Below are 12,557 nucleotides of genomic sequence, written 5' to 3'. Positions count from 1 at the left end.
TTTCCATAATTATGATAGCCAAGGTGACACAGTAGTTAGCAACGCTGCCTCATAGCACTAGGGACCCAGCTTGGGTCACTGTCTTTGCAGAGTTTGTACAATCTCCCCGTCTGTGAGAGTTTCCTCTGGTTTCCCCCCTCAGTCTGAAAGACGTGCTGGTTAGATGCATTGGCCATGCTAAATTCTCCCTCAGTGTACCCAAACAGGCACCAGAGTGTGGCAACTAGGGGACTTACCCAGTAACTTCACTAGTGTTAATGCAAGCCTACTTGTGACACTAATAAATAAACTTTAAAACTTCTTAGCCTAACTTTTTAAAACTATATAGAAAAGAGTAGAATTTAAATAAGATTGTTGTCCAGATTTTAAGTCTTGAATGGACAAAGGACAAAATAGCCAGTTTGTTACAGTATATTAAAATGTACATAAGTGAAATGTTCAATATCCCAATCTTTATGCAGCCCAACTGAATCTTTATCTTCTAGTTAAGTATTTGCTAACTTCACCACACTAAAAACAAAATCATAAAGGTTCCCCGCAGCAAAAATGTTTAATGTTTTAAGAATTAAAATGTCAGGGGACTGATTTGCTCCAGGGAAAGAGGATTTAAGTTTATTTATTAGTGTCACAAGTAGGCTTATTTACATTAACAGTGCAATGAATTTACTGTGAATATCCCCTAGGCACCACACTCCTGCACCTCTTTGGATACACTGAGGGCAAATTTAGCATGGCAAATGCACCTAACCAGCATGTCTATCAGACAGTGGGAGGAAGCCAGAGCATCTGGAGGAAACCCACGCAGACATAGGGAGAATGTGCAGACACCACACCAGGCAGTGACCCGAGCCAGGAATCAAACTCAGATCCTTGGCGCTGAGAGGCAGCAGGGCTTATCACTGTGCCACCTGAGCTAACCAGTCTGCTGCTTCCAATGTAATCAGTGAAGTCAGTGCCACAAAATAACTCTTACTGAAGGCAGGAAGCAGGCAGTGGGAAATGCGAAAGGTACATTTCTACTTAAGCTCCTCAGCAGTGAAATCTCAGGAATTTTTCACATTTCATTCTCTGTTGAGTCTTTCTGAATAAACACTAGAGCTCTAGAGGAATGATAACTGAAGCCTGAACAGGAGCACAAGCACTGGCCAGGATTTTCCAGTCCAGCTGTAAGGGGTTCCCCTGCAGAGGATGTGGGGAGCCACTGAAATGTCCTCTGACTTTGGCAAGTCTGGCTTTTGTCATCAGTTTTGTACTTTCATCAGTAAACACATTAAAAAGCACAGTCAACTGAAACTGCAGTGGAGCCCAGTGACTGTGCCTGTTAACACTGCTGTTTTAAAACAGGAAGCTATTTTTCAATATAAATAATGTAACCTTGTTATAAAAACATTTCCATCGGATCAATTTAACTCCATTTCAATGTATACTTAATTCCAGAACTAACCCAGTTCCCAAGAGGATTAAAATTGAGTGAATTAGTTTCCAAGAGTTAAATCATGTGACCAAGCTTACAAATGGCATTTACTGTGTCAAGCTTCTCCCAGTCCTATACGCGTGCACACACACAATTCTTTAGCCATATGCATTTAGTTTAATTTATTTCTAATTTCAAAATCTGCTGCCCTTTACAGGGTTTCTTATTCTGTTCAATTTGCTAATTTTTTTTTCTAATTACATGTTTGTCACAAAGCTCTGTCAAAGTTCTTGTGACAGGCAATGCATTTCCTGATGAAAACTGGGAGGGCAACACAAGGATTCCATTGGACAATGAACCTCACCGCACAGCAATATGGAAAAAGTGTGCAGTGTTTCCAAAAGAATGGTTTTAAAGTGATTTAGTCCATCAGCCAAAGATGCATCTTCCCACAAGGAAAAGCACCCAGTCATCATGGCACAGCCCTCCACTGTGCCACTTCTTTCATGTCCTGCATTTATTTCTAGAAGCAGAATGAGATCTGTGTTTAGTCCGGATAACAATATTTTGGATATTTAATTGAGTGCGGCCGTGTCCCAACCCAAATATAATAAACCCGGACTTCATCTAGACAAAACCATCAATATTACAAGACAGAATATGAAGCATATTTACAGCCCTGGATCATTGTGAATTCTAATATTTACGTATGATATTATACACTGTACTATGGAGGATACACTATTAATGAATGTTAATACTGCACAATGCAACATGCCTCGGATATACATTCTTTACAGATCAACCTTTACAAGACTTATTATGCTGACAACTCCAAATATAGTCCCTTAGAATTTAAAATTTCCAAATATAAAAATTTAAATTGTACGTTATAAAAATAAGGCGTCTCTAGGAAAGCAGAGGAAAATATTAATCTTGAGAAAAGGAGAGGGTGCAGCTCTATTATGTGGTCACTGCGTCAATAAAGATTGGGTTTCAATTCTGACTACTTACAGTACATACTATTTTTTATAGATGTATTCTGTTCATTCAAGTTGCATTATTTGTGCAGAGATAAACTATCATTTTAAATGCATCTAATCAGTCCTTAATCAGAACACCAATAGGCACTATGATATTCAGAGTTTAGCAATGAAACAGTCTGCATGAAAATGTGAAGGTGCATTTTCACAAAATGTCGCCAATGACGTGTAGTCATTATGTCTGGCATTGGACATACAGCTGTGAGCTCAGTATTGGTTCCTAAATTGGTGAGGTAACACTTTCCAGGTACCCTTTTCCACTGAAAGTGGTAAACAAAGGCATACCTTTGTCCAGCAAGTCTTTGGACTCTGTTACCCTCTACTATAGCAGTGATCCATCGTGACAATTTGGTGACATTCTGCAAAAGGTGCAGCGGAATTCTTATGCTTTTGCATAATGACAAGACCATTTCATGCATATGTCACGCAGATAGCCATTATTTATCCAAGCTGATCAGAGAAGTTACAAATAGGAAAACTGGGTTCAATACTTCAAAATATTCACCCTTTGACATGGGGAAGTATGCACACGTTTGTCTTTGAATCTACATTATTCACCCTTTGACATGCAGAAGTATATATGTGTTTGTCTTTGAATTTGCACAAATAGGACTTTAGGTACTTAAAATACAAAGGAACATGTCTTTGTATTTTAGTTCAATCTCAAAAGAGTGTCAAGGCATTCTGAAATTAATAAATTTGTGATCATACATTTATTTTTCTCTCCAAATTACTCCCACTTTAGACATGCAAACAAATTAATCCCCAAATCCAACTGATGACAGAGAGTGAAGCGGTACTTTTAGTGTGAACAGTAATAAGTCAGCTTTGTGCCAAATTGGCTGATCTCAGCCAGGACAGCTGGAGAAACTCTGTAGCTAGTTTCTGAGGCTGGGTAAAGAGGAGCAGAAGGGGGGAAAGCCCTGGGTGTTCTGCCATTCAGTGACTTTGCTGTGCGGAGATAGAGTGAAAACAGGGTCACGCACAGGCCATGATGGCCCCACAGTGGAATCTGTCACCAGGACAAATCACACATGGCGGCATCTCTGTGAGGTACCAGAGGTCTACAGGCACCGCGGAACTGTACACAGTTAAGAGTCAAAGAGAGAAAAGGAATGGGGGAAAACACACTGCTTCTAACTTGATCATCTTTAGATAGGTCAGTCAATGTGGGTGTACGTAAGATTAACAAAGTTTAGTGACAACAGCAGAAATCATGACAATTTCTTCGTTTCACTAGTGAAGCACTTTGCTGACCATGATACTGACATTTAAGAATCTTTGTTCAACTTGGAGGGGGTGGTGCTCACAGCCCACAGCTGAAATTCAACAGTGGAATTTGCCACTCGGTGGAAACTGCTTTGGAAATTGATCAGTTCGCTATCAATTTGGGTACAGCAACTTCAGGTTTTCTGTCAAGGTGATCTCGAACAAATCAGTGTCGGGACCAACCAGAATTCAGCCTCTGCAACCACAACTAGCAGCCACAAGACATGCTTTTGACCTCAATTGATAACCCAGGAAAGCTATTTTCAAATGAGATCACACCTCTTACAAAGCTGGAGCATTAGTAACCTACACTCTTTTAAAGCTCTGCTATCACTAAGCCAGTTATTACAGTGCCACTTCCAAGCAGCTGCTAGTGGTCAACGTCTGTCTTGACAGCAATCAACAACTTAACAGCAAATAAACTTAGAATAAGTGTAGAATCAGAATGTGGTGGGTGATGGGTGGTGGAGAGAGAGAGAGAGAACAGAAAGAGCTCAACAATTAACTTTCTAAAATTCAAAACAAAAAAAAAGATTTCTATCAGGTAAAGCAACAAAAATATAATGCCATTCCCTTAATTGTACAAACAATTCTTGGGACCTTTCTTCCCTTTGTTGAGTCAAATAATGGTTTGTGGTAAATTTTCTTGAGGTAGTAATCACAATTGCTTTGTCCTCATGCTCTTTTCAAATCACTTGCTGTGGGTTTTGTGTGGTAAAGTCTTAAGCTGATGTGACTTCAGCCAATCTCTACAGATCTTCGGTATGAGTTCATCCTCAGCTCTCTCGGCAGCTTCCAGAACTTCCCGTACAATATGCACCGCCTGCACCGGTTCAAGCTTCACAGCAACCAAGTAAGCAGAGCGGTACTTACTACATAACAAGAAAGCTTTAATCTGTGGATGCATTCAAAACATTTGAGTTACAAGGTATCTCCTGGAAAGTACGAATCATCAAACCACTGCAGAAATTAAACATGCACAAAAGTATGGTTCTGTCAAGAGAAGTTCAACAATTCTGCTTGCGTTCATTTACCATGTGTCATGTGTAGTGACAAGTTAAATGATCAGTTAATGATCAGCAAGGAGGTAGCAGTTGTGTGAAGTAGATTCTTTTCTACTGTGAATTGGTTTTGCAATTGTCTATGTATTCCCACAGGACAGAATGCACATATATTTTACTATTAGCATTGACCTCCAACCATCGCAACTGTCTCCCTTTGTGCCAGGTATGACTCCAACCGGCGGAGACCACTCCTCACTATTGACTCCAGTTTTGTTAAGGCTCCTTGATGCAACACTAGGTCAAATGCACTCTCACCTCATCTTACATGAAATTGAGTTATAGACATGCTGAATTTCACAGAGGAAAAAGAACAGGACGTTAACCAGGAAACCACTGGGAATAGCAGCAACAGAGATAATGAGGGCATATTTCTGACTTTCAGCAGCCAGTATTTGAGAGGTTGTATTGTTGATACTGGGGAAGTTGCTAGAGTCTGCTATCAAGGATTTCATAACTTGGCATTTGGAAGACAGTGGTATAATCAAAGTCAGTAAGAAGTCTGACAACACCAGGTTTTAGTCCAAACGATTTATTTGATAATAGACTCACAAGCTTTCGAGGTTTCCCTCTTCGTCAGGTGAATGGAGAGTTCTGGCCTCAGACAGAGCATATAAAGCACAGACAGTTTAGAGATTACCGATTAGAATGCGAATCCTTACACCTAACCTGCTGTTCAAGACCTGAAGTGGCTGACAATGTGAGCGGAAGGAGCACTGATCACAGGTTACAGAGATGTGTATTGTCTCGACAGTACAGTAAGTGAGGTTTTGCAAACCCAGGCAAGTCACGGGGGTTACAGATAGTGCGACATGAACCCAAGATCCCTGTTGAGACCGTCAAGACTGATAGCCAAGTTCCGCACACGAGGACAGTCTCAACAGGGATCTTGGGTTCATGTCGCACTATCTGTAACCCCCGTGACTTGCCTGGGTTTGCAAAACCTCACTTACTGTACTGTCTGGAGACAATACACATCTCTGTAACCTGTGATCAGTGCTCCTTCCACTCACATTGTCAGCCACTTCAGGTCTTAAACAGCAGGTTAGGTGTAAGGATTCGCATTCTAATCGGTAATCTCTAAACTGTCTGTGCTTTATATGCTCTGTCTGAGGCCAGAACTCTCTATTCACCTGACGAAAAGGGAAACCTCGAAAGCTTGTGAGTCTATTATCAAATAAATCATTTGGACTAAAACCTGGTGTTGTCAGACTTTTTACTGTGTTTACGCCAGTCCAACGCCGGCATACCCACATCATAATCAAAGTCAGCATGGATTTACAAAAGGGAAATCATGCTTGACAAATCTATTGGAATTTTTTGAAGACATAACTAGCAGAGTTGACTGAGGGGAACCAGTGGATGTGGTTTATTTAGACTCATAGACCAGACTACTATGTAAAGTTAAAGCACATGGGATTGCAGGTAATGTCTTCAGATGGATAGAAAGCTGGTTAGCAGATAGGAAGCAAAGAGTTGACATAAATGGGTCTTTTTCTGATTGGCAGTAGGTGACTAGTGGGATTCCACAGTGATCTGTGCTAGGATCCCAACCGTTCACATTATATATTGATGATTTGGAAGCAGGAACTGAATGTATTATCTACAGATGATACAAAGTTTAGTGGGACAGCGAGCTGGGAGGAGGATGCAGAGATGCTTCAGCGTGATTTGGACAGGCTGTGTGTGTAGGCATCTGCATGACAGATAAGATGGAGACAGTGGATGGGTTGAGCTAGCTCATGGAGGTCGGGTTGGGTTGGGTTGTTGTCAACCTAATGTATAGAAGTTGACCCCATGTCGGCAAATGAATTGTGGATGAGGAAGAAAAATAGTTAAGGATAGATCTTATCACAGCACAGTGGCATAGGGGCGGCATGGTGGCACAATGATTAGCACTACTGCCTCGCAGTGCCAGGGACCTAGGTTCAATTCCCGGCTTGGGCCATTATCTATGTGGAGTCTGCACGTTCTCTGTCTCTGCGTGAGTTTCCTCCAGGTACTCCGGTTTCTTTCCACAGTCCAAAAGACATGCTGGTTAGGGGCACTGGCCATGCTAAATTCTCCCTCAGTGTATCTGAAGTGGCGCAGGAATGTGGCAACTAGAGGATTTTCACAGTAAATTCATTGCACTGTTAATGCAAGCCTACTTGTGACTAATGAATAAACTTGAACTTAAATCGTTGGAAGCCTCCAGAGCAAACAATGCAAGTTATGGGAAAGAATTCAATGCACTGAACTCAACTCAGTTGAAAGAACTCAACTCAATGTAGCTAAGTATTTTGGCTAACAATGGAACAGAGAGAGGGGGCAGTCCCACAATGCTGGGTAAGAGGAGGATGGTGTTGTTGACTGGGTCAAAGGCTGTGGTGAAGTTGAAGGGGGATAATAGATCACAGTCACTGTAATAGAGGATGGAATTTATGACCTTGGTTGGGCACTGTCGCAGTGCTGCCAAAGGGATGACAGATTCAAATTTAGTGAAAACAGAAGCCAATTAATACATTGGAATTGGAAATTTGGTGCAGGAAATTTGACAGAGAAAAGACAATCTTTTACTACGTAGATAGATTTCCTGAGCAAATGTCTGGGTATTTTGTGTACAAGTAGAGCCCATTACTCCTGTTATGTTACTGTTTGACCGGGCTTATTATTATTCTGCTGCTTACCCTGCATCAATGTTTGTTTCTCTGTTTCATTGTCCTTATGTAACTCTGTTTGTGATCATAATATTTCTGTGACTGAGCACAAGGATCTTTAATTCTATACAGTTCAACTGGTGCCTGGATACATTTGCTGAACAAAGGGCCTATTTACCTAACAAGAATGTCAAAAACATCTTTACTAGATGACAGAAAAGTTTCCGCTTGCTTACCTTATTTTCATCTTTCTTCATTTCAAGAATCAGTTTTTCTAGGTCTTTTGACTGTAACAAAAAGAGCATTAATCAACCTGTTAACAAAGTAACACATAGTCAGTTGCTATTAATACCTCTCAGAATTTGTAATATTTCCTCAACAAGGCCATACTTGATTGCAAATTATTCAACATGATAATAACAGCTGGTTTTGTGCTACTCATGCATAAACATTAAACAACAAAAGGCTAACAAATGTATCGCTCACCAAAAAGCACTGTCCTTTTAACAACTGACTCTTGAGAGCACAATAACAAGCAACAAAACAGAGTTTTCAGGGAAAACCATGCAACTACTCTGATCTCAAGATATGCCATCCAAAACTTAACACAAGAACTAGGAGCAGGAGTAGGCCATTTGGCCCTTCAAGCCTGTTCTGTCATTCAATAAGATCATAGCTGATCTTTTCATGGACTCAGCTCCACTAGTCAACCCGGTCACCATAACCCTTAATTCCTTTACTTCCAAAGGGAGAGGGAATGGGAAATAAAACAGTTTACAAAACAGAATCTTGCATGTTCTCGGTAGAGTCCCTCTCTCAGCATGGGCTCACAAAGAAAGAAAGATTAATCCCTTCAGAAATCGGCTGCCATTTCCTCCCCTGCCACCCCATGTTTGAGATATAAGAAAAGAAATTCAACATCAAAGGTTTCTTAACTGGCCTTGGACCATCCTGTACAAATGGTAAAATCATTGCAACACGTGTTTTTCAGATGCAGAGTAGATCACTGGAAGCACAGATGTCTCAAGAATAAATCTCAGGAACAACTTGAGATCAATTCAGATCCAAGTAAAAACTAAACACATTTTCTAAAACACTTATAAATTAAAAACGTGGCCTTTTAAATGATTTGGAGCTGCCCTGGATTTTGTTCTAGAATGTTACCTTAAGTAACAATCAAAGTATTAAAATAGTGGTGCATGGGAGCTTTGTGTTTCATAAAAGAAAGAGGTCAAGCTACAAAAAGATTTGATGACAAGTACTCATTCATCTAAAGCTAATCTTATTTTCTATGTTCATTATTCCATGATTGGCCATACTTCTAAAATTATTCCACAGTGAATTTTTTTTTAAAAAAAGATAACCAAATTTTTCACCGCTGAAGTTGTGTTTAAGTAAGGTGCTCATCACTTATTTTTCCTCAAACTGAGAAACCAGGATCAAGAGTTAAGTCCACTGTGCAACAGACGAGCAAGGCTTATAAAATCATTGAGCTTACGCCAGCAAATAACAGGCTTGAGTTTCAGATGCCTGAAGGGAAAATACTTGGTGAAGTGAGGCAAGGAGTTCCCTATTTGCAGCACCCGAAAAAGGTTATTTTGAATTTGTCTCTGGTACGTGAGAAACAGCTAAGAATAGAGAATGCATAGGAAATTACACTGGACTCATTCTGCCTTGAAGCTAGAAGTTAAAAATCCATGGCTAAAAGATTCTTTTCCCCAAAATGTGTTGAGGAAGAACAATCCAAGCCACATGTTGGCATCTAGTGGAGAGATTTAGCTTAAGTTCTGAATGATGCTTTTTCCACCAAAGGACACTATTGCTTCTTCACTCTGCAATGAAACATTCTGGCCAGAACAAATTTAGAAAAGTTAGCAACTTAGAACCATACAAAAGTTGCAGCACAGAAGGCAGCCAATCAGCCTGTGTTGTCCATGCCAGCCAATGACACCCTTTCCAATCTCGCCTTCCTGTTCCCAGCTCTCAAGGTGCCAATCCAGGTACTCCTCATAAGACCAGTAAAGTAAGACTAATGCAGAGCAACTTTTAAATGCAACCGTCTGATAGAAAGAGGTTACGCTTTATTAGAATTTTTTTTTTAGAAGTGAGGCACACTATCCCATTGGTTAAAGATTAGACTGTTCTCACCTGTGAAAGGTGTTCATCACCACCTTCAATAAAGCGGATGAGGAGGTTATCAGTATCATCGCTGCTCGCTACACCCGATTCACTAACACATTTCAGTAACTGTTTGATTTGACAGAACTTGCGATGCTGCAGAAGATGCTTTGCAGTTTTATCGTATACAGCAGCTGCATCCAGCTGGAAGTCCTGGGTCAGAAATAAAATAGGATTGGAGGAATACAAAAGTGACCAATGATAATCTCACTGTTCTTTAAGAATGTATAGCAATTTGGAAAAATGTGTTAAGTGTTTCAGTAAACAATTTTATGATGTTAGGACAAAAGCAAAATAATAATCAAAGAGAAATTAGACAAACTGGAACAATAAATTCCTCCATCAAATCACCCATTGAATAACAAATCTACATTGCAAGGCCTGGTAACTGTACAATCTCAATATCCATCTCCTCTGGCAGAGTGCGATACTTAACGCAAGTTCCAATCTCACTTTCCACTGCTAGCTTATCTCCGTTATCTCTTATTAGCTTTACTCTAGCTGTCATCTTATTAAGAACGTACCTTTTCATTGCTATATATCGTCTGTTTAACTCCTTAACTTTACTGTTTTCCTTTTTGCAGTTCTTTTTAATATTTGCTTTGAATTTTCATTTAATGCACTTTTCCAATTTCAAATCTGATGGTATCCCTCTGTTCACCTGTCGGTACTAAAGAGACACCCCTCAAAACAGTACGTTTAAGGAGATGCCTTTTCCTCTGCTAGGACATGGTGTCTTGTAGGGATAAGGTGCCAGGGATCTCAGCTTCTCTCCAATGTTTCAACCAGATTTCTTATTAGTAAATCTGGACATTTGCACAATGTTCCTTCTTATCCTGAGCTAACAGCCATTCATATACACCTTCCAGCAGAGCCACAGAATAGGATTCAGAAGCAGAATCTTAACTTGAGGATTTTCTTCTCCTGGAGGTTAACTGCACGGATTTAAGTGTAGCACCTCAACATCTGTATTACCAAGAGCGAGCAACTTAAAATAAGGATCAAAACTGGACCCTTCAAAGCCATACAGCTACATCACAGGAACTGAAAATAAAAACTGAAATTCTATGGACGTTGGAAAGCTGAAATTTAAAAAGAAACAGAAAATGCTGGAAATACTCAGCAGGTCTGGCAGCATCAGTGGAGACAGAAACAGAGTTAACGTTTCAGGTCTGTGACCTTTCATCCGTACTGAGAAAAGTTAGAAATGCAACAGTTTTTGAGTAAGTGAAAGGGATAAAGGTGGGAAGAAAAATAAGAAAGGATGGTGGGGAGATGGATGGCAGGGAAATTAAATGATAAGGTTTCATGGTGTAAGGCCAAAGGGAGGGGTAATGGGCCAAGAAGCAAAAGATGCGACAAGAAGAGGTGCGAATGGCAGGATTTTGAATAGCTGCCATCTGAGAGCAAAAAAACAAAACTGCAAAGAACAACAAAACAGACAGGTCAAGATCTAGAATTATGAACTTTTAGTTTATTTATTATTAGTTACAAGTAAGGCTTACATTAACACTGCAATCAAGTTATTGTGAAATTCCCCTAGTCGCCACAATCGGGTCAATGCACCTAACCATCACGTCTTTCAAACTGTGGGAGGAAACCCACACAGACACGGGGTAAATGTGCAAACTGCTCACAGACAGTGACCCAAGCAGGGAATCAAACCCCGGTCCCTGGCGCTGTGAAGCAGCAGTGCTAACCACTGTGCCACCCAGGGCAATACTGAGTGCTATAACATAATACAATGCAATATTTGAATGCAATACTGAGTGCTATTACATCAGAAAAATAACATTTCATTACCTGAATAACTCTGAAAGAAATTCCAAAGCCTTCTTCAATATTTTTGCCACCAAGAAGCACCTACAGCAGAGAGCATGAGTATCAGTAAAAAATTATTGACAACTAGATCGAAGTATTAGTTATATATTAAAATGGTTCTTGGTATCTTCATATGTGCTCCCATGAATAATGCTTCAGAACACAATGCATCAGGATAACACACCTTGCATGCAACTTCCATCTTCATTTTGGTACTTCCAAAGAGATTGGCAGGTGGACCACTGCTCTTCGAAGTTCCTGAGGTCTCACAGCGATGTAGGAACTTGGTTACTTCAATTTGCAGCTCAATTGTATTTATGTATCTATAATAAATAGGCAAAAAGATCCTGGTAGCAAATAGGTCAAATGGTAGGCAACATTGAGCTCTGCAGTTATAACTTTGATTTGCATGCCCCATGTGCATGCAATCCGCAATCTCCCTGTACTCTTACAGCAGCTCAATTAAAACTGGCAAACTATTGACATGAAAGAAAGAAGCTCTTTTATACTTTGTCATTCTCCTTTTTAAAAAAAGTACAATAGCAAGCAACTGGTAGACACTAAAGACAGTAAGAAGTCTCACAACTTCAGTCTAACGCCGGCATCTCCACATCATGACACTAAAAACAGCATTCAACTTCTTCCTCCTTGAACACACTCTTTGTGACACAGAGGGGAAACAACATCATCAGACTATTAATCCAGAAACTCAGCTAATGTTCTGGGGGCCCCAGGTTTGAATCCCACCACGCCCATGTCCAATGAATTAAAAAAAGGGTGAGCTACAGTTGACCAAACTAAAACTTAAGTGATGCCAATCAAACTGATCAAAGTTTTTTTTTAATTTATTCTCAGGACGTGAGTGGTACTAACCAGGTCATATTTATTGCCCAAGTCTAATTGCCCCAAGGCAGCAATGATGGGCTCCTCCTTCACTGACTGCTGTTATTATAGTCACTGTGATCCCACAGTGCTGAGGTACAGGATTTCAAGAGATTGATACAATATGTTAATGAAGGAATTTGCGATCTCTGTCTCTTTCACTTGACACATTATCCCTAGGGTGGCAACTCTATCATCACAGAACGATAAGGATTTTTCTCCTGTAGCAAGAGATTTGAGGGAGGTTCCT

The 12,557-nt window shown here is 40.2% G+C and overlaps 1 protein-coding gene across 3 annotated transcripts in view; it reads right to left on the bottom strand.

Annotated features, from left to right (window-relative positions):
• Positions 1-176: 176 nt before the first annotated feature.
• zfyve26 (zinc finger, FYVE domain containing 26) overlaps positions 177-12,557 on the bottom strand; it is a 77,882-nt gene continuing 65,501 nt past the window's right edge. For all 3 annotated transcript variants that reach the window (XM_080203132.1, XM_080203134.1, XM_080203133.1), the window contains 5 exons: positions 11,610-11,748; positions 11,408-11,467; positions 9,575-9,757; positions 7,663-7,713; positions 177-4,621 (listed from right to left, as the gene is read on the bottom strand). In XM_080203132.1, coding sequence (XP_080059258.1) covers positions 4,418-4,621; positions 7,663-7,713; positions 9,575-9,757; positions 11,408-11,467; positions 11,610-11,748 — 637 coding nt within the window. In that variant the 3' untranslated portion in view covers positions 177-4,417. The remainder of the gene's footprint in view (positions 4,622-7,662; positions 7,714-9,574; positions 9,758-11,407; positions 11,468-11,609; positions 11,749-12,557) is intronic.

This window comes from Carcharhinus amblyrhynchos, chromosome 14 (assembly GCF_965287045.1).
Source record: "Carcharhinus amblyrhynchos chromosome 14, sCarAmb.v2.hapA, whole genome shotgun sequence".
NCBI classification, from domain to species: Eukaryota; Metazoa; Chordata; class Chondrichthyes; order Carcharhiniformes; family Carcharhinidae; genus Carcharhinus; species Carcharhinus amblyrhynchos.
Note: the sequence above shows the minus strand (reverse complement) of the source record. Positions and strands in the feature narration are given on the sequence as shown.